The sequence below is a fragment of the Sciurus carolinensis genome, chromosome 15 (assembly GCF_902686445.1).
Source record: "Sciurus carolinensis chromosome 15, mSciCar1.2, whole genome shotgun sequence".
NCBI lineage: Eukaryota > Metazoa > Chordata > Mammalia > Rodentia > Sciuridae > Sciurus > Sciurus carolinensis.
The window spans coordinates 61727869-61750843 of NC_062227.1; the positions used below are offsets into that span (position 1 = coordinate 61727869).

At 39.6% G+C, this 22975-nt stretch overlaps 1 protein-coding gene across 4 annotated transcripts in view; it reads right to left on the reverse strand.

Annotated features, from left to right (window-relative positions):
* Ccdc68 (coiled-coil domain containing 68) overlaps positions 1 to 22975 on the reverse strand; it is a 48848-nt gene that overhangs the window by 3950 nt on the left and 21923 nt on the right. For 3 of the 4 annotated variants that reach the window (XM_047526450.1, XM_047526451.1, XM_047526449.1), the window contains 4 exons: positions 18223 to 18305; positions 9188 to 9293; positions 7882 to 7965; positions 1461 to 1537 (listed from right to left, as the gene is read on the reverse strand). In XM_047526450.1, coding sequence (XP_047382406.1) covers positions 1461 to 1537; positions 7882 to 7965; positions 9188 to 9293; positions 18223 to 18305 — 350 coding nt within the window. Of the gene's footprint in view, positions 1 to 1460; positions 1538 to 7881; positions 7966 to 9153; positions 9294 to 18222; positions 18306 to 22975 lie in introns of those variants that run through there. The other variant, XM_047526452.1, reaches the window with a different exon arrangement.

The window sequence follows — 22975 nt, forward strand, 5'->3', positions numbered from 1 at the left end:
ATTCATGGCATTCGATACTGCAGTGGCTGCAATGTGATGCAACCAGTTGTTTCTCCTCTACTCCACTCTGGTTTCATTCCCTCCAGGGTCAAAGCCATGGTGCGTAACCACCCCTGGGAAATGCTATCTGCATGGAAGAGACCAACACACTGATCAGCCTCCCTTCTCTTGGAAAGTTTCCTGTTCCAAAGCCATCACCTCTTCCCCTGCACTGAAGTGACTACTACTCTCCCTGCTTCTGAAATGTGGGCATCTCCCCTCTTCCTTAGATACCTCTAGGGTTTAATTTCTTCTTTTTCAGAAGTTGCCTTGCTAGTGGCCAAAAAGATGAGAACTTGGCACCTGGAGGCCCAAAGATTTTAGAGGACTTGATTCATAATGGTTTCATCTCTAGTCTCTAATTATATCCATCATTAGCAAAGTGAGACATTATTGCAGGGAGTTTTAAAGAGAGAAATGAATCTGTCTGAATTCCTAGACTGATGCTAATCATGGCCGAATATGATTTTCTACCTCGGGCACTATGCCGAAGAGAGTTTCAGAAATGAGATTCTGCCCTAGAGGGACCAGACTGGGAAATTCAAAAGCTGCTGGAACGGGAAGTTTTTAATCACTTTTTAAAAAATGATTCATGTAATTATAGGCTATGTTTTCTTTTAAGTGAGCATCTCTTAGAGTTTATGCAAATGAGATTTGAGACAGATTCACATTCAAATTCAGGCAACAACAACAAAAACTAAACATTTAGACATGACTTAGATGGTTTCAACCATCATTTCCTTGGTTTTCTTGGGTAATTATCATTGCTGGAGATTATTCATTATTAGGTAGTTGTTGACAATACTTGTTCTTAGCAATGAAGAAAAAAAATGAGTTAGGTTTGCCCTGGTGATTTTATGTGCAAACTATTAATTTGAGAGATGGTATGGAAATTTCAATAAATACTAACAATTCATAATTAAAATGTCCATCAATCGCATATTTCTTATGAACAACAGAAGGAAGGACATTGTAGGAGATAATCTGTAATGCTTGAAGAAATTATTAAAGTTGAGATTAGGCTTGTTTTAAGGAAGAAAGAGCAGAAAGGGTACCTAAATGTATTCACTCATTTATTCATAAAATAATTAGGGGTTGGGGTTGTAGCTCAGTGGTAGAGCACTTGCCTAGCATGTATGAGGCACTGGGTTAGATTATCAGCACCACATATAAATAAATGAATAAAATAAAGGTCTATCAACATCTAAAAAATATTTTAAAAATAGAAAATTATATGGTAGGATTCAAAGACTTAATGGTGAGCAAGATTAACACAGTTCTGAATAGGACCCAAGAAACAGAAAGTAAATGAATGATTACATAGGTATTATCAGATTGGAGTCTTCTCAGGGGGGTTAAATGTCAACCATGTTCAACAGAGGTTGTGAAGATGGGGCTGGGGGAAGAAAGACCTTACTTACCTGGTAGAGACAGCCTTAGATGCTTTTGTCCGAGGAATTTCAGACCAAAGCGCCACCTTGGTTTTTAGTTCTTTATTCTAAAATTGAAAAAAAAAAAAAAATGCCGAGATCAGGTAGTTAACCCACCTATTAGCTATATCCTAATGCTTCTGCTCACCCGGCCACACACACCTGCTTCATGCCTTGGCAGTGAGTTTGTTGTGGTCATTCTATTAGAACACAGGGAAAAGCCAGTTGAAAGTTATTTGTATCCAAAGATACAAATATGCCCTGAAAAGTGCATAATATTCTTTTTCTTGTGGCAGTGGGTACCAGGGTTTGAACTCAGGGGTACTCAACCACTGAGCCACATCCCCAGCCCTGTTTTGTATTTTATTTAGAGACAGGGTCTCACTGAGTTGCTTAGCGCCTCGCCTTTTGCTGAGGTTGGCTTTGAACTTGAGATTCTCCTGTCTCAGCCTCCCAAGCCTCTGGGATTGCAGGTGTGTACCACCCGTGCCTGGCGCATAGTATACTTTTATGGGATCAACACACGGTATTCTGACTCAGCCTCAGATTTGCAACAGCTGAATATTTATGTTTTGATTTTATACAGTTTCTTTTATATAGACAAATAAAATAACTTTCTTAAAGAACCTTATTGAAGATACCCACAACATTGATTACAAAACTGTACAAAATCTCTTGATTATAAACCCCATGAGAACAGGCGCCATCTCTTCCTTACTATGCCATTCAAGGCATCTTCAGTCTCAGTTGCTCCTTGAGGCTGAGAATGCTCATCTCTATACTAGTGGTAAGTGACATATGTCCAGTCTGTTTTGTATATGTCTTTTGGAAGAAACAAATACAGTATGATGATATATTTCAAATATGGAAGCATTCTCATAATTCTAGGAGATAATGGAATGTTTAATAATAACAGGCAAGAATGCCAGTTCTCAGTTACAAAGCCTAGCACAGCCACTTACTAGCTATGAAACCTGATTTAGGTTACTTAACCTCTTTCTGCCTAATTTCCTCATCTGCATAATAGATATATTAATAGCCCCTTCTTCATAGATTTGAAACAAGATAGTTCAGTATTTACTATGGATTTTAAGGCTTATAGGTTTTAAGTTAGTTATAGTTTTCTAGTCTAACTGCCATTTTTTTAATAACAAAAAAATAAGGTCTGTCTAAAACTTTTGGTTCTCTGAGCCAGGTACAGTAACATGCCGATAATCCCAGAGACTCTGGAGGGGGAGGCAGGAAGATCCCAATTTTGAGGCTAGCCTCAGCAACTTGGGAAAACCCTGTCTCAAAAATAAATAAATAAATACATAAATAAATAAATAAATAAATAAATAAGGCAGGGGATATCTATCAGTGAATGCCCCTGGCTTCAGTCCACAGTACTTCAGAAACAAAATAAAATCAATAAAAATGAAAAATAAAAGTCTTTAAGGGCCCAAGTCCTGTTCATGGCAAAGTTCAGGGTCAAGATGCGTCTTGCCAGTTCAGGGCCAGTGATTTCTGGACAACATGACAAAGCTGAGCAATTTCACTGAACAGATCTGGAGAGTGAGGTTCAAAAGAAGGAAAGAGCATGGCCAGGACTGAGCTGCCAGTCAGCTGCACTGGCAGGCCGGAGGTCTGTAAGCCCAGCTTAAATGCCTCTGAAGGACAGACCACATAGAAGTGTCAGAACAAGTAGTCAGGCGGAAAGATGACCAGAGAGGCTGTGGCCAGCACCACAACAGCTCCATTCCGTTAGGAAATGAAGGACTCAGAGAGACATACTGGAAGTATCCGAAGCATTTTCTATGACTCTACCTGTTGGTTTGGAGTAAGTCAACACCAAAATGCACAGTTTTGAGAAATAAGAATCAGAATTTTGATAGAAGCAGAAGAGTTAATAAGGATGATTGCCTAGCAAATGTTAAGACTTTGGCCAAGTGTTTTATGTCATTTTTCCTTTGATATGACTTGACTGCATAAAATGCATCTTATGCATTATAATAGTATAGTTATGCATAACAAATTTTATGTTAATATGCATAATATTTATGTTAAATGCTTAATTCCTATTAAAGAAATAGAACTGGAAAAACTCCAATTGACTAGGCATCTGCCTCTGAGAGACCACAGGTAATGTGTGCAGCATTGGTATCCAGATGCACAGGCTCAAGCAGTTATTTGACTTCAAAGCCCAAGTTCTTTTCTCTGCAGGATGCCATTTTTCTTTATGAACACAGGAATTAGCCTGGCCTCCTTATATTACAAGTGAGATAACTGACTAGGAGATACAGAGATTCAACAGTTTCTGAAAGGACTCCAGGTATGATGAACACAGAGTAGAAGAAAGAGAACTGATAGGAAATAAATCAACAATCACTCGAATTCAACCATCCAGCTTTATACACACCACACAGTACCTGCCATTTGCTTGACATTGAGTCAAGACCAGAGGGAACATGAAGAAGCACAAGAAAACATGGCATCTTCTCTTTCAGTACACAAGATGTACATTTTTTTTTTTTTTTTTTTTTTTTGGTACCAGGGATTGAACCCAAGAGTGCTTAACCACTGAGCCACATCCCTGGTCTTTAATATTTTTTTTTAATTTTGAGACGGGGTCTAGCTAAGCTGCCAAGACTGGCTTTGAACTTGGGATCCTCCTGCCTCAATCTCCCTAGCTACTGGGATTACAGGACTATGTCACCACACATTCACGTGTGGCAAGCACATGAATATTAAAAAATAAGTAAAATGAAAGTCATTCAAAGAAGCACAAAACAGTAGGTATTTAATAACTGCTGGAAAGAAGTAAACAGAAATCATTGTGACTAGAATAATTTGGAACATTTTCATACACAGAGACTTAACTTGGACATTAATGACAAAAAGAAAAGGGTGAGGTGGGAAAGAAATGACCTTTGGCCACAGATCCTAGAGTGATCCTGGGATCAATATCAAAGTCACCTGGGAACCTGTGAGCACAGATCCTCAGACCCCAAGCAACCTCCTGAATCAGAAAACCAGGCACCTGCTGATATGTGTTCATAAGCTCACCAGGTGCTTCTGGGGTCAGCTCAAGTTTAAGAGTGACTGGACTGAGAGAGTGAATTTCAGTCTTGGTTATACTGGAATTGCCAGGAAGGCTTTAAAATCATTGGATGCCCAAGTTGCACCCCAAGATTCTATTTCATTTAGTTGCTGTCAGGACTCAGGAGTTTTCCAAATTCCACAGGTGATTCTAAAATGCAGCTAAAATAAAGAACCAGTGAAGGAAGGAATTGGTGTAAGTTGTGAATTTTCCTCTTTCCAGACCCCAAATGTATGTGGATATATTGAGTAATAACTAAAAGATGGAGACAGCATCATTGGCTACATGAATCATTTCAAGAGTTAAGCATTTAAGACTGATACAGGGAATATACTTCAGATTTGATAAGTTGATAATAAGGATGTTCCTCATGTAGTGGAGATAAATCTAAAATTCACTCCACACAAGGAAGGGCAGGCATCTCATAGGACCAGTGTGTGACCGAGGGAAACTCCCCTCTATTCAAGTTATGAAGCAATTGGAAACACGATAGTGTGATGACAGCCGGAAACAGAAAATATTCTGTGGCTAGACAATTATGTAGAAGTTAGTTGGATTTTTTCCAAAATAAACTCCCACTTTCTCAAGTTCCAAACAATGCAAAACCATGAGTTATGAAGTCTGTCTTTAATTTATTTCAACTTCCATGTTGATTTGCTTCGTCTACAAAATTAAGGCATTTATCCTTGATTCATAGCTGTTTCTACTTTTTTGCTTTAAGTAAGATGGATATGTGCATGAGTTTTATTAAATCATTTGCTTACAAAACTACAAATCACCGGTCAGAATTTGTCTGTCATTGTTATGACTTTATCTGAGGAAAGCTTATTAACACAGTTTTCCTCAAGAACATAATTTTCACACACTTAATCTTCCATATGAGCAGATCATTAGTAAAGAAGTTAGAAATGCATGAAATGTAAGATGAATATCAGCTTGTAAATCAAGATGATGAAAGATGGAAAAGCAGAAAGAAAGCAAATAATTTAGGTAGAGTTAAGCAAAAATTTTCTGATGATATTTAAAAGAGATTTAAAAGACTTTTCTAAGTCTTAGGAAATTTTTCTAAGAAAGTTTATATGAGTCAATTTTATCTCCTACTTAGAGGGAGTTAAAAACATAAAACTGCTAATATAGAAAAATTCTTTTCTTGTCTTGAAAACTAAGAATAAAATAGAAAATATTTAAAATAGTAACACTGACAATGGCTAAAATAAAAATAATGGTTATGTCTACTCATTTCTAAATATATATTAAATAATCATGTACATTATATTTCACATGATACGCATATATTCACACACACACTCATTTGATAAGTAGATATTGTGTAACAAGGAGTCATATGCTTTAAAGTCAAGTAGAATCAAATGCAGATTCTGCCACCTGCTAGCCTAATGATTTTGAACAAGCTTGTTTTTTTTTTTTTTTTTAACTTCTCTGAATCTCAGTTTTATCACTTGCCAATATATCTTTTCCTGGTCTCACTATTGAACCAAAAGGCCAACTGGATCAATGTACAGTGTATAGGATAAATTACCATTTTACTTATGACAATAAAATCTGCTTGGGGGATGATATGGACAGACACAATTCAAGAACACAAAATTGAATTAGAAGTAGTAGCACCATTGATTCATTGACTCTGTGATGAGACCTGGCGCTTAATTAGGTATGACCAGAGCCCAGGACCATAATGAAGTGAAAGATCAGAGAGAGATGCCAGCTCTAAAATAATCTCTCCAATTAAAATTTGTCACAGATGCACAATAATTAAAGCAGTAGTTTATTGGAGCCAAAACAGACTGATAGGCCATTGAACAGTTTCCAACGTAAGAATTTAGTCTAGAATACGTGGGCGTTTCAATTTCATTCACTGGTCATAAACCCCAGAGTGCAGGGCTCATGGTTCTCTATTTCAACACTGTTTTTCTGAATTCAGTGCCTCAGTGATAACAGTCACTCAATACTTGTAGAGCTAATTACACCCTAAGTGATGTGAACAAATGAATGGAATGAGTCAAAGTTTAACAAGTGTCAATACCATAGACATAGTGCACCATGTATAATCTACAACTTTATGTACACACAGGTGTATAGCACATGGAATCCCACAGAAATAAGATACAATCGTGGTGCTCCTCCCTGGTCTATCCTGGGGAGGAGGAAAGTTCCAAAAGATGCTGCAGGTTTCCAGTGTGAACCAGAGCATCTCTGTCTTCCACAGGGCAGGACAACACTGGCAGGTGGACACCCACTGGGAAATCAGTATACTGAAGGATGAAGTAGGAAACGTAAATGGGTTCAGGCAGTAGGAGATGAGCCCTGGATGCAGACGAAGGGGTGACACAGTGGAGGCAGAGGCCCATATGGGTCCTCTGTGGTGCTCCAATCTGGGTGGGGGCTTGGCTGCACTTCCTGTGAAGCAGGGCCACCACGGGCCCAGGATTGCCACTGCTAGAAAGGGGATGACGAGGAAAGACAAGTGAGCGCTGGGGAAGGAAAGCATCTTATTACGGTAGCTTAGAGAGCATGGTGCCCCGCTTTAAAACAGATAAGGTGAAGAACTGCAGCAGGTTTCTGGAAGCAGGTGAGGCAAATTGAGAAGCCAAGATGAATATGGATGAAGAGAGAGGAAAAAAGAGGACATCTCAGGCTGGGAAAGAAACGTGTGTGGGAACAAAGGCAGGCAACAGGAAGCCTGGCCATCTGGCTAGAGTGGAATTTACATAAGAGTGGCCTTGAACAAACTTCAAATTCAAGTCCATATCAAAAGGTCATCATCTGTCTCACCAGTACAGCAAGTATAATGGAAAATGTGGATGCTTAACAATCACTTAATATATACTTAATGTGTAATTGAATTATTGATTTAATAATTCAATTAAATATTCATTAATTTAATAATGATTTAATGATTATTATAAGTACTCCTCCCAAAACTCTAATTTCTTTTTTTTATTATTATTATTGTATACAAATGGGATACATGTTGTTTCTCTATTTGTACATGGAGTCAAGGCATACCATTTGTGTAATCATACGTTTACATAGGGCTATGATGTTTGATTCACTATTTTAAAACTCTAATTTCTTATGCATAGAAGATTCACATGTATATAGTCACAAGAAGACAACTGTATGTTCACACAAGCACACATACTGACATGTGGTCACTCACACACAGTCACAAGCAACCACACACACACTCAGATATAGTGTCTCACAGGCATGCAGTCATGCACAAGCGCTTACGCACACACTCACACAGGCTCACTGAAACACAGACACACACCCCCTCAGGCTGTAATGTACCACAGATTCCCTTCTTACCTGAGCTTCAAGGATGTTGACTTTTTCTTTGAGATTTTCTATTCTTTTATCTTGTTCTTTTAAATTATTTTTTAATCCTTCCATCTAAGAATTAGGAGACACAATAGGAAAAGTCTTGTCAACCCACAGGGAATAGTTAAGTCAGAAATCATATGGCTTTCTGAGGTCAAATGGTGCTCATCAGATAAAAGCATGAAATCCCCCAGTATTAGAAGACTCAGCAGGCTACAGAAAATCGCAGGCCAAATTGGCACCTGGGGAGGAAAACCCTCAGAGGGTGCTGTTATACATTTTAACTTCTGCATAACCTATTCACACCAAATTCAGCAGGTGTCCATCCTGTGGAAAGCAGCACTGGTCTCCCCAGGTGTCTCAGCAACCTCAAGGCCTCCTCCTATAGACGCACCTGCTGACAGACATAATGCTAGGCCCACCTGGCGCGCAGAGGCTCCCTGAGGGACAGCGTGTGGAGCAGCAGCAGGAAGATCTGAGCCTGCTTTGCCAAGAGGTCATGAAGAATTGGGAGACGGGGTGATGAGGTGCAGAACAGTGCCAGAAGAGAGGGCACAAGTGGGTTCTAAAGCCAACTCCATCACCATTAGCTCAACCATCAAACCACTATGAGCCTCAGTTTTCTCATCTGTAAAATGTGCATGTGGAATGCCCCCAAGGTCCCTCCTGGCTCTCAAATTCTTCTACTCAACTTTCTGACCTTTTGGTGAGGTCATAGCCAAACAAATACAAGTGCTAACTTATGTCGGGAAGGCACTGGAATTATTTGGGAGGATCCCTTCTGCAAATATTAGGCACAAAAACACTGAATGGAAGTCCAGTTTTATATACATATCTTGAAGTCTATCTAAAATACTCAAACAGTCTTGCTGGTTGCTACCACCATTACCTCTCCTTTTTCAGCTGCAAGGATGTTCCCAGAGAACAGGTTAGTTCCTACCCTAAAACACATTCTAAATGAATTTACTAATTATAAGATTATTTAAAAAGAAAACTTCTTTAAAAAGTATGATGATCTACAAAATCTGGATAACAATGCATGGTATCTGACTCAGACCACTTACACAAATATTACTGAAACACCTCAAAAGCAGTTAAACACATTTTCTCAAATGATCTTCACTGAGAACATGGCAGGTACTGGTGTTACAGACACTAGAAAGCACTCAAAACTGAGCCATATGTCAGTGGGGAGAAAACCCCATTGCTTCGAAAGTCCAGGCAAGACACTCGTATTTGGTCTTCAGGCTGTAAACATACCATCTACCAGAGAAATGCACTCGATTAGTCTGACCTCCAGGATGACGCTGCGCAGGTTCTGATGCTGGGAGTGAATCACAAACTGCAAATGAGAGATCTGCTCCTGGAGGATGGAAATCTCTGTTTGAAGATCCTGGCAACTGGGAATGCAAAGGAAAAAAGAGAAAAAGCTTTGCTAAAAGGCTTGGTACCTCTTTCTCCTGCCCGTGGGGCCAGGCCCTCCTTACACATCCCATGCTATGGAGCACTGCCTATGCAAGGTCCAGGGTCCCCTAGACCACACAGGAAGCAGCCTGTGATGTGCCCAGTTAGGAACTTGAACAAGAATGCCAATTCATGTCACAAGTTCCTCCAAGAGGTAGCTGGGTGAAGTCGGATTACCCCACATGAAGCACTTACATTTCTAAACTGTCTTGTATATGAGCACCCACAGACCTGGCACCCAACAAAATTCACAGCTAATTACATCAGAGGGGCAGAACATGGGAGCAGGAATGGACACTTTATCACACAGATATCAGAAACCAATTTCCAAAGATATAGGTTTGGTATATGTTGTGAGTTGTCTGTCTTTCCCTCCCTTTCTCCTTGGTTTTCTACTTGTGATAATTCTACTTTCTGTAGGTAGGGAAGAGCAGAGGAAGTAAATTAAATTTCAGCTCACATTTTTGAGTCCACATAAACCATGGTGCAAAAGGATGAGTCAAGTTTGAACTTAGATCGCTCATACTTGGGTTACTGGAATTGCTTAAATAGCTTTTGGCTCTTTCTCTTCTTCCAATACTAGTTATGAAGCCACAGGCATTGTGGCGAGACCACCCAGATTGAGGGTACTGGGAAACTGAGAAACAACTCACACTTTCTAAGCCTCAGTGTAAGACTGGCAATAATCTCTATCTTTGCTACTTATGAGATTAATCCATAAACCAGAAGAAATAAAGTGAATGTGCTTTTTGAAAGTAATGACCATTTCACAAAGTAATGTATCAGTATTATTTCAGCCTGTTTAGGTCTTGCAATTAGTAGCCCTCATCCAATGCAATTGCCTCTATACACAAAGATCATGGAAATTTATATAACATAAAACATGCTGGAAAGGAGAATAAAAAGGTTATTAGATTCCATTTATTTCATATCATGTATTAAAACATCGTTTCTCAAAGTTAACATGCATCAGGGATCTTGTTAAATCTAGATTCCAACATAGTAGAATGAAGTAGGACTTGAGTTTCTGCATATACAACTGGTTGTTCCATGAGGTTTCTGGTCTATGGATTATGCTTTGAGTGGTTCAGCATTAGACCACTAAGAGAGGCTCAGTAACTTTTAGTACATATTAGTCTCTCAAAGTCAAGTGATTTACTATCAGACAACTTGCAAGATTTAGGAAATTCTTTTTGTCTTTCTTCCTCTTTTGGTTTTGCATGAGAGAACTTAAGAAAAGTTTAGTTTACTGCAGAAAACATTGCTTTCCATAAAATTATACTAATCCTTGCATAAGTACAAATACCATAATGATGACTATTACTATATATTTATTATGTGGAATTAAATAATTTATCCTATCAAAGTACTGTATAATTATACAAAATAAATGTCACAAAATATAAAATGAGCTTCACTGCTGTTCATAGCATAAAACAAAAGGGAATGATCTAAATGCTCATCAATAAAAGACTGAAAAAATGAAGCATGGTCTATCCATGCCACTTTGATTTTATAGGTATGTATGTATCACAGGTCAATACACTTGATTTATAATGTAGGTAGTTCTGTCGAATGTTGAAGAATGAATTGTCTTTTCAACAAATGCTGCAGAGACACAGATTGTTGTATTTTTTTAAAAAAGGAAATAAAATTGATCCCAATCCTACCTCATAACACAAAATTCCACTTAAATTGGAGGAAACCAAAACATTTGTCAAAAGATTTCAGAATATCAAAGAGTATCTTCGTTAATTTGAAAGAGAAACTTTTTAAAATTGGACTCCAACAATTATAACCATAAAAGGGAAGATTGATACGTTTGACTAGACAAAAGCTAAAAACTTACAGTAATTAAATGAGTGAAAAAGATGGCATCAAAATGTTGACAACACAAATTATTAAAACATTGTAACCAGAATAAATAAGGGACACCTACAAATCAGTAGGACAGATGGCCTAGTTGGAAAATTAGAAAGTGACTTGAAGAGGAACTTCACACACAAAAAAGAGATTATATATATGAACATGCAGCACATTATCATTATTATGCAGTACAGCACAAATGGTAGCCACGCACACACCTACCCACAACCAAAATAACTAAAATTGAGTAAAACTGAAAACACTGAGTCTTGGCAAAGATTTGAGCAACAGGAACTTCATACTCTGCTATTGGAAATTAAACTGATATAAGCATTTTAGAAAACACATTTTCTTCTGATGTCAGCCAATGGCCTGTAGTTCCATTCCTAAGCATATGTCCAAAATGTGCATTAGGAGACAGATAAATAACGTATATGGAAGTTTTATTTATGGTGAAACCTGGAAATAAACCTGCAATATTCACCAGCAGGAGAGTGGATAAGTGATTGTGACATTTTCACACATGCACTATGAATGACAGATGACAACATGACTGACTCTCAAAAACCACAGGGAGCAAAAGGCGGCACAGGGTGCCAGTCACCAGACCTCTGCAAGGTCAGCTGTTATGCTAAGGGATGCATAAAGGAAAGCAGGGAAGTGGGCCGGGCCAGGCCAGAGTAGTGGTTACTATGTAGGGAGAAAAGAGCTGTGCTTCGAAGGGTCATGGCAGTAGAAAAGGCAGTGCCACTTTAGGAAGTCGCGATGTTCTGTTTTTTGACCTTGGTTTTGTTCACCCACATGTTTGCTTATTTTTTGGCAGGAGTGGGGATTAAACTTAGGGGCACTCAACCACTGAGCCCGTTTCATATTTTATGTAGAGAAAGGGTTTCACTGAGTTGCTTAGGGTTTTACTTTTGCTGAGGCTGACTTTGAACTCGAGATCCTCCTGCCTCAGCCTCCTGAGCCGCAGGGATTACAGGTGTGCACCACTGTGCCCAGTATCATGTGTTTGTTTTTAAATAATCCATTAAACCATAGGTAGTATTCATGTTCTATGCATGTTTCTGTATGTGTGTCTTACCTCACAAGCATGTGCGTGTATCAGTATTTGTTTAAACAAAAAAGAGATGCAGGGGACACAAGCCAACCAATTAATGCTAGTTAGCTTTGCATGCATTTATGAATTTGGAAGAATTCCATTTGTCTTTGAAGGTTATTATGCAATTTAATCTTCTTTTGCTATTTTTGTTTGTTTGTTTGCAGTAGCACTGGGAATTGAACCCAGGAGACTTCTACCACTGAGTTACATCCCCAGCCCTTTTTTTATAATTTTATTTTTTACTTAGAGACAAGGTTTCCCAAAGTTGATTATCATTCCTACACAACACAATCTGCCAGCTAACTCCTCCTTCCCCATCCTGACTGACATGTTAAACAACTATCAAATTAAGAAAAGTTAGGAAGGAACAAAAGGGCAGATTGTCAACGCAGGCTGAAGAAAGGCCACCAGTTCAATGGTACCTTTGCTACCTGCTTTTAGTAACATGATCCTCTAAAGGACCTAAGCCCCAGCTAAAAGCCTTACTTGGACCTTTCTTTATCTTGGACAGAGGAAATGGGAAATTGGAACCAAGTAAATGTGCACGCAGTCCATTGTTTTCTGCCCAGGGTTTGTGAAAGAAAGTGTTTGAAAAGAAATAAGCTGGGTGCTTGATTCAGATGAAAATTCTGTGGGCTCATATGGGTCTGACCAGGGAGGCAAGGCACAGCCCTCTCAGCATTTCTGAAATTCCAGTTCAAGGAAGAGCTGCTGCAGTGGCAGATGTCCCTGAGCTCCAGGATCAGAGGCTTCCTTAAGAAGGAAACAGGAGTCTGAGCAAATTTCAGATCCCCTAGCAGGTGATGTTCAGGACCTGAGGAGGGGGCTGGGAACTCAGAGGCCTCCAAGGAGAGTCCAGACTTCAGAGGTTCCCTACATTTCAAAGAAAGTGACAGTGAGAGGGACAACAGTCCTGTGAATCCTCAGGGGCAGGGATCATCAGGAGTTGGGGAATCCAGAGCAGGTGAGGGGTGGGGCTGAGAAATCTGGGAGTGACACCCAGACTCAGGGAGGGCAGAGTTGCTGAGAATGTTTAGAGGATAGGAAGAAAGGAGTCTCCGAAGAAAAAAATCCTTGGGCACTAGGAAAAGCTGAGCTGAGGACATGAGGATCAAAACAGTACAGAAGTCCAGAAAGCTGGCCCACAACTCATGCTAAAATTCAAAATTGCTCCAATGAGGGGGGGGGGGGAGAAAGAAAGGAAAAAAATAAAAGGAGAAAGAGCAGCAATGTCCCACTCAATGGTTGGACTTAGGACTTCTCTGGGAAGTAATTAGGAAGAATTCCAAATGCTTTGCAGAAGCAAGCTGGCTTTGAATACACATACGATATAAAATGCTGTGAACTGTTCAAGGTGAATACTCAAAATGGTTCTCACTGTGTCCCACGATCCAGAACCCCAGAATCAAAGGAAAACAAGATGGGTTGGAGGGCCTTGACATTATGTTGCCAAAAATACCAAGCCAAGGATGTTTCCTATGCATTTATTGAAAGTCTTACCTTAAAGTTCACTGCAAAAAAAAAAAAAAAAATTGTGAAATTAGTCTCTGGATGGAAAAGCATTTCTAGAGGCACCCTTGACAACTGGGCTTCGAAGCTTATCTCTATTAATATTCTAGTGACTAATGGATATTGCAGCTAATCTCTACAGGATGAATATCATTTATCCTTTAAGCTTTATTATTTATCTTTCCACTTACTCACTCTGTCTCAGTAAAGAGGTGTGCAATCAAAGCAGAGGCAGAACACAACCCAGAGCCAAGCTTAGGAAAAGGAGGCAAAGATCTTTTATTAGATGTCTGTATCTAGGATTCACACTCTGCCTCCCAATGTCTCAACAGAATTTTTGATGGACATTTTCCTCTGCCATGCATTAGAATGGGAAAAAAGAATACATGCTAAAATTAAAATATCATTTAAAAAAGTTTAACTTCAGGAAAGATATAGAAGAACTACTTTTCTCAGTCCTGCTCTGTTAATACAGCTAAAATCCTAGGACTTTAGATATAAACAAGCATAAGAAGACTGATTAGTGGAGAGGAGGTGGCAGATTGGCTTGGGAGCCTGGGATCCAGGGAGGAAAAAAAAAACAGTGGTGAGTTCTCCGAAATTTCTTTTTACTTCATAAATCCCAGACTTAAAGCTGGAAAAGCAGGTGGTCCGGAATGTCAATGAGAGCAGACCAAAAAGAAAAAAAAATGAAAGAGAGAAAAAAGAGAAGTCTCTCCCTGACCCTGCAAAAAAGACAATATTGGCCCTTCCCTTTTAGGCAGGGAATTGAGAATTACTGATGAAGAGACTACCTTTACTGATTCTCTTCCCAGTAGGATTCCTTAGCTCTCAAGAAAGGAATTCAATCTTGTCTTTAACTTGCAGAAATGTGAAAACAAATGCCCTTGCCTTTATTAAGCACCTGAGGTCCTACTGTAAGTACTTGACAGGAAGTCCACCCTCAGTCTCTGTACCACTCAATGTCTGCCAAAGACATGGTGGGAGGCACCAAGTTCAGGAAGGGCTGTCTCTGCATCTATTCTTCAGGATTTTCTTTGAGTAACAGTATTGGACTCTGCTACACTGCCCTCTGTTCCATGCTGTTGCGATGGCTTTGATGGAATTGTTTTTTGGTGTCATGCTATCCTTTTTTAGAGGATGCTCTGGGTGTGGCTTCAGATGTTTATCCTGATTTAGTTGAAGCCATTGTTCGTGATTTCGCTCTATAAGCATGTCCTGGTCAATATTCTTTTTGGTTATATGAATATATTTCAAAGAACGAAATGTCTCCCAAAGACATTTGGTTTTAGTCATGTGGACACTGTGAACCACAGAGCAAATCATTAATTTTCTTTTTGGGTTGGCTGCTAGAATATTTAAAGATGAACCAGTGGTCTACTGTGAGCACCTCTACAGCATTCCACCATATATATTTTGTAGATTAACCACATGAAATGCCTATTCTCATATCTCCTTGGTCTCACCATCTATTTTATTTCCAATTTAAGTAATGATAATGTAACTTATATAGGTTTTTAATAAGCAATCTTAAATATACTTAGAATCCAGGACACATAAATCTATGAGTTTGTAATTCCTGGCCACAGTCACACAATTCCAAAATATAATCTTTTTAGGTGTTCACAAAGTGCACCAGGGATTAGTATTGCACTCAGATGTTACAGAATAAAAATTCCAAAAGAAACAAAAAAAGGAAAAAGAAGAAGGAAGTGAAAGTGGCAACTGAAATGAGAGATACCATTTGTGGGCACCCCACACATTACCTGGGCACTGGAAAATTAACTCTTCATAGAAGTGAGATTGAGAGAGAAGATAGTGAGGTTGGTGGTATCCAAGAGCTCTGAAGCCATGAAAGAATCTTCTGCAGCTATAGGAACTCAAAGATGGCCTGCTGTCTAGGATCTAAAGTTTCTCTGGACCTCTCTGAGTGTCATATTACTAACTGTGGGTCCCCAGGGGAGAAGGGAAAACTGAGAATCACAATAGTGAGAATAGAAGAGGATGGATATTACCATCACTCAGACCAAGAGGAAGAATCAGTATGGATGTAGGGGTAGCTTTGTTCCCATTTAAATACGATTCAGGAATATGACTTTTTATTGCCATCAAAATCCTTTCTATGGTTATTTACATCCAAAGGGATGGCCTTAGAGGGCCCCCAAACTACTGCAGGTACATGCACGCATAAGTAGCAACCGCAGTGCACTTTGACATGCAACCTCAGCTTCAAGGTAACCATCTTTCCTTCTCTGAGGAGTTGGGCATGCCTGAGCAACTCTTACCTAAGTGGGGGAGCCACAGCTGCTGATTTTTATAAACCCCCAATATACACAGGTTTAGCATGGACCTGTGTATATGTCTGTGAGGTAGCAGCTGGGCAAATTGGAAAGTGGCCTTCTGCATGCCATCACACAGCGGGGTGGGAACACCCATGTGGAATGTTGGAGCCAACTCCCAGCCCCCCAGTCCCTGAGAAGCCAAGTACCTTAACAAAGCCCTTAACTATTAAAAGTTCAGGTTGCTCCTGGAAAGGTCAATGGAAGGATTAAATTAGATATGGTACATGGGGTTACTCTGTAAACTGTAAAGCACTGTACATGTGTCAGTTAGTAGTAATGGTAATGGGAACACGGCTAACCTTATTTTATAGAAAACATACCTTTTAACTTTCCAGTTTCTTCTACATGGCCATGATTATCCAGTTTGAGCCTTGTAGAAATCCCCTTTACTTGAGAGAGCTTAACCTAGTCTCTACTGCTTCAACCCGACTGTTCTGATTCATACTGATTTCCCTCTGCTGTCACAGCAAAGCTTATGCCTCTCCATTCAACTCAGAAAAAAAATAACAAGGAAGATAGAATACATGTGATGCTCCACACTATGAAAACCACAGAAGCCCGGATGTCCAGACACCTTTCTGACACAAAATATCCGCTTCCCTCAAGAAACTTCTGAAATCTCTTCAAGAACTTTGTGAGAATTCCTTATGACAATTGCTTATACATAATAGAACTGAAAAAAAAAAAAAAAACAGTTTGGATTTTTTAAAGGATTACACTGTTGACTCAAAGACTGACACAAACTTCATTATATGTTAAAAAGATCTTTTAAAGAAAAATATCAAACTTAGACTGCCTAGACTCTTCATAGAAAATACTGTATGGGCCAATAGTTCTGCTACATGGACAAAAGGCTGTATTTAAGGGGAACGAAGTAAGCCAAAGATGTACTTGGAGTTAAGTTATGAGTATTTGTAATTCTACAATGTAAGGAAGGATGCTCTAAATCCCACAATCGTAGGATGCTCTCTGCCATAACCTCTTCATGTCCTACCAGGATGCACAGGGCTACACAGCTGTTGTAGAAGTCCAGCTGCTGGGATTATACAGGTGTCCAGAGGGAAGAAGGTGGGAAATAGTAACTTACTGGTATCTCACCGTATTTCAAATATGTGTGCCTGATTGCCAGGTTCACTCCATTTCTGGGCAATAGCATATGTGGTAATAAATCTGTGAATATGAGCCAGACAGAAAGCAGAGCCTATAAGGAGAGAAGAGAAGAGAGAAAGAGAAATCTGAAGGGAAAAGAAAGTAAGGGGGAAAGACAAAAGGTCAAACAAGAAGGATGTGGGTGTGTATATTACTGAATAAACGAAAACATGAATTTGTCCTTGTAAGGGTCCTAATAGTGCCTGATGTCCTGGTGAGCAAGAGTTCGAGGTGAGTGGACTAAGCTGTCAAAAGACAGTTGGCTTCCAATGTAATCTCTTTACATCAGAACTACCATGGCTTTGGAGGGCTTAGAATAAAAGACAAGTGAACAGAAAACATGATGGTGTGAATTATGAGCCAGCATTCCAGAGGATCCTCCTAATGGCAACTGAGTAGGACAGCAGCTGGGATGTCCACACACCCAGCCCATCCCAGTGTGTGTAGGACTGCAGCAGCTCAAGGGGCCTGACTGTGAGTCAGCACCAAGAAAGCAGAATGATTTCCATAGTATTTCCTTCATTCTCTTCTGTGCTGTGGAGCACCATAAAAGTCTCTAAAATCTGACCTGTGGGCTGGACAGCTTGGTGTGGGCTGCAGAAGAGATCCCTGAACAGACAGAAGCATGGGGAATGAGGGTGTCTTCACCATCCCTAGTACCAACAGCAAACAGGGAGGCTCCAGGGACACTCACTATTCAGAAGGAGTAAACCCACAAACACACCAGGTACCCCATTCCTCAGTGGGTGAGGAAGAGAAGCGTAGGGCTGTTATTCCTAGGAATTCAACCTCCCTCCCACTTCACTGGGGATGAAAAGCCTCTGTCCACAGGAGAGCCTGTCAGTGGAAAGGAAAGATATCAGGACCTGCTTTGATTTAGTAGGTCGATTTGCAAACCTTTTAGCATAAGCAGTGTTGGATTCGAGTTGCAGCAGCTTGGTTTCCAAAGACAGTTTTCTTTCAAGCAGTGTTCTCTTTTCCTAGGGGAAAATAAAATAAAATTTTTGCTTATTTTTGTGGGTGTGTGTATGTGTGCGCGGGCGCGCGCATACGCATGTGTTTAGTAAGGCATTCTTCTTGCAAACTGTTCACAAAAGATGCCTCTTGCAATACTAGAAAGACAGATTGAGTTAAAGAGCTCATTTCATAAGAGCTGTTACGAGGTACCCCAAGACAGCCTGATCGGGCATTCCCCTGAGTGCTTCACAAGGAAGTCAAAAGTAGTTTTCCTCACTCCCCTTCTGCCTCTAGCCCACTGCTGAAATGGAGCCCCTGCAGCTTGGCCTCTCCCATTGTCCTCCTTCCCATCCCAAAATGCACAGTCTGCTCAGTCTATGCTCATCATGCACCTGCCTCTCCTACATTAGGCTGAGTTGTTGGTACCCAAGGACACAAATGCACCTACCTTGATACCTCTACCTGCTCTCATGGCATCTGTCGGAAAGTAGCAAAGTAGTAAATGTATTTTTAATAATGGATCAAGGCCACAAACAATTAAACTGCTTCCTAATTAGGATCCCAGAAAACCTATGACTCTAAGAAAGAACATCTTTCCACATGCTGTTGTTTAATTATTAAACCAAACTATCTTCATCCCAAAGGAAAATAGACAAGTCCATGGAAACCCAAGCTGGGATGACTGTGTTCAGTGTATGTTTGATGGCAACATGCTGAAAGAAGGAATTTGGAGTTGGGGCTGGCTGGTTTAGGTTGCCAAGTTGGGGGAGATCAGAAAAAAATGAAAAAAAGGCAGGAATTGGTATTGGCAATATGGATGGAACTGACTGAAAGAGATGTTTTGAAAATATCCACAATGCTATTTAAATCACTTCCCACCATGGTCTTTATACGGGTGTTACACAGGCAGTGCACACCGCAGAAGCCTCAGAAAGACTCTGCAGATGGGCTGATCTACTTTTGAAATTGGGCCCAAGGTTTTGGACTCCCTGGATCTTATTGCTGTTAAGAAAAATTAACTGAAACTTGGAAATAAAAGCAACGTGTACTGCACATGGTTTTCATGTCATATTAGGTCATGTTTAATAATCTGACCCCCAAATTATTTAATTTTCTCAGAGAATTTTCCTGTGTCTGACTTTGTTATTTGGTTAGAGTTCTGGCTCTCTGAAGTTGCTTGTTAATGTATGGGTTCCTGTACGGTAGAAAGATGATCCCAAAGGTTATGGTTTAATTGCCTCAAAGAATATTAACCACTTTTTAAAATCTAACCTAAACACCCTATTCTACACTCCTTTCCTTCTTTCAAAATGCTATGTAAGTAGCCAGTTTCTCAAAATACTTTATTTAAATCAGCTTTACCATCTTACTGGTTCCCTCATTAGTTAATGAGTTGAATAAAACATTCGACATGTATTCATTCTATATTTGTATGAGTCACATTTTAAAATTTATGAACATCCCTAAAATGAGGATAATATTCCCTAAGCTGAAATGTTGGGATGATTAGCGATAATGTACATGAGAGGGCTACCTTCTCCCCTGGCATGGAGTTGGACTTCAGTATATAATAAATTTGAAGGTACCAATTACTTCATATCCTATGAGTTCCGAGATTTTTTTAAAATTATGCTAATTTATTCAAATTTCTCTTGTGGAATTCTTGATCTGCAGAAATCGTCCCAGAGTAGCTCTAGTTATGTTCAAATTATTTCTGAGCCATCACAAATACACCTTGCAAGCTAATGATGATGTTATGATGACCAATAAAACCCATCAAAGATCATGCATCTTAAATCTGCAGGGTGGAGGGATGGTGTTTTACCAATATTCTTCCCAATAGACTTCCTCTCAATTAATGGATTTTCACAACCAGAGTAAAAGAGTTCAAAGAGTCCACAGACAACCGAAGAAAACATCCTAGCCAGGCCAGGGTTCTAGCACCTGGCTGGGGCTGTTTGCACCCCCTCCCAGGCAGCACAGAAGGTCACACTTCACCAGCTAGCACTTCTCTGACTGTGGCTTTGGGAAAGGACATACTACCTCACAGAGGGCACCCGCTGTTCTCAAAGCCACATTTCTGGGTGGCAGTATCAATGGGAGAGGAGTGGACACCAATTTGACTCATGATCCAAGGTTCACACCTAACTGATATAGGAACCCAGAATGCCATTTTATCTAGCATAAGGAAAGGGAGGGACGTAATGGGAAGGCTGTCAACGAGAAGCTGGAGGATTTCGGAATACTTCCTTGTTCCTGCTATTTTCATTTATAAAATGATGATGAGAAACTAGGTGGTCTCAGAAGTGCCTTTGAGCTCTAAAATTCTAATGGATCTAAATCAATGACACTAAAAAACAAATATGATTCAACAGAATTGCACTGTTAGCAGAAGGAGCGTGTGCCATATGAAAATGCTCTTATTGGGCGTCTTTGCTAGCTTATCACTGTGTGTGCAGAATTCATTCTCGCTGCATTCCTGATTAAAGTGGGACAGATGGTGGAGGTTTTAAGTAATGTGTTCATTACCAGACCTCATACCACTAATGGCTATTTACTGGAGCAGGACCTTGTTCAAGTGTGTAGCAAATGAATCCTTCTCTAGGGGGGGCCCGTTACTGGGGCAATATTTATCAACCTTTGTGAGAATGAGCATTTTTTCATTTTCACTTCCCTTTGAAACTTGCATCTTTTTCCTATTAATACAAAAGATTTAGGACTTCCTCCCCTCATTCTGATACACACTCCCTACCTGAGAAACTTCCTCTCAGCCTGTCTTCTCATTATCTCCTTAAACTAAGGTGGTGCCAAGTTTTGCTTCTTACAGTTTTGTTTATTTGCAAATACAAAATATCTTCAAATAGGTTTTATTAAAAACCCTCCACTACTTTGCTCCTCCACTCCATCCCTACTCAGCTCAACCTCACAGAGGTCCCCAGAGGCTCCAACCCAGAAGCCGGTGAACTTCAGCATTCTGGAAGGTTACCACATAGCCTTGCTTAGCCATGGGCATCCAGTCTACTTACTCTGTCACAAAGCTCCTACCGGCAGAGCACAGTTGTGGATGGACATTAAAAGCAGACTAAGACATTGCTTCCAAAAGATATCCTGCCAGTATCTGAACCACTGAAACTTCATTTGGAATATGTTCCCCTCCCTACCTTCAACAGGGATTTCAGCCTCTCCCAAAATATCCTTAGGAGAATTAGAGACAGGAGATGTGGGAGATTCCTTAAGCTCCACACAATCAGTCACACACACTCTAATCTCCACAAATAGTGACTGTGTACATTTATTCACAAGCACATTCACCCCAGCTCCACACAGCACATGGTAGGTGCTCAAATCTACTGAATAAAATTGTTGAGTAAATACATCCCAGAATTCTGAGATCTAGTACGATAACTCACATCTGGTATGGCATTTCTGGAATTGTTAGGAAGTAGAAGTTATCTTCCACTATTCTTTTGTTAATTTGCAGGCACTGACAAGTACTAACCTGACGGTGTTACTGGATTTGAGATAGGATGATTGCAAGTCTAAGCTTACATTCCAAACTGGTTGATCAAGTTGTATGGTTAAACAACCCTATGTACTTTCCAGAACTGTTTTCCTTTTCTCAATGAAAACATTCATTGTGCTTGGTTTCTAAATGATTTACTATAGGATGGCTTATTCTAACAGTATCAAATACTCAACCAAATATTGCAGGTTTTCCAAATAGTGTAATTATAAACTAGCATGACTGCATACACCAACTGCTTAAGGACATTCTAGTCCAATGATTCTGATTAAGAATAACACTCAGTGACCCAATGCATGATAGAAATGTGATTTTTGTGATTTCCTCTTAGGACCTTCGTTAAGATTATAAATGCAGCTAAATTCAGTGTCACAAATCCTACATTCTTGGGAAATATTTAAAACTAATCAAAGTACCTTTGGTAAGAAGTATGAATACCATGAAATGTGATGTTTTTGAAGTGACATTTCTGAAATTCCATAGCCCAGGCAGACTTGTAAAGACACTTTCTAGAAGCCAAACCTGTGTTCTTATCTACTCTCAATATAGTTTCAGAAATGCCAATTTCCTAATTGTTTTATTATTAAAAATTAACATTCCTTGTTGTCTGAATTCTAAATTCTAAAATAATTAAATTATTTAAATTCTAAATAATTTAATTTATGGGTTTACATTTTGTATGCATTTGGTGTGCCACCAACTTAAAGGAGCACTGAATGAAACTTTTCCTAATCTTTCTTCTGTTACTCTTTTCTAAATCCTTCTTTTGGAAGTTCCAATTTCCAAAGAATGAATTTTCTTGTTGTGAACTCTTTCTCCTAGTGGAACCATCAGTTTTTATGAACCCAGGAGTCAAGAGGGGACAGAATGAAGATTGCCCTCCCTAATACACACAAAGGACACGAGCTAGCAGCTGCTATGTTATTACTCTAAGAGGTAGATCCTGTGGCATTTTCCATTATTTCCATTCACAACCTGACCTGGCTCCATGTTCTAAGATGTGCATTCACTAGAAAGGGAAAGTGACCATGATATCATTATGGTATTTACCAAAGTAAATCGATAACTACACCACAGATCATATTAAACGTTAAAGAAAAGAAACTAACATTATTGAGTACTTCCTAAGATGAGGTATCACAAGGGGAACTTTCACTTCATGTCATCTTA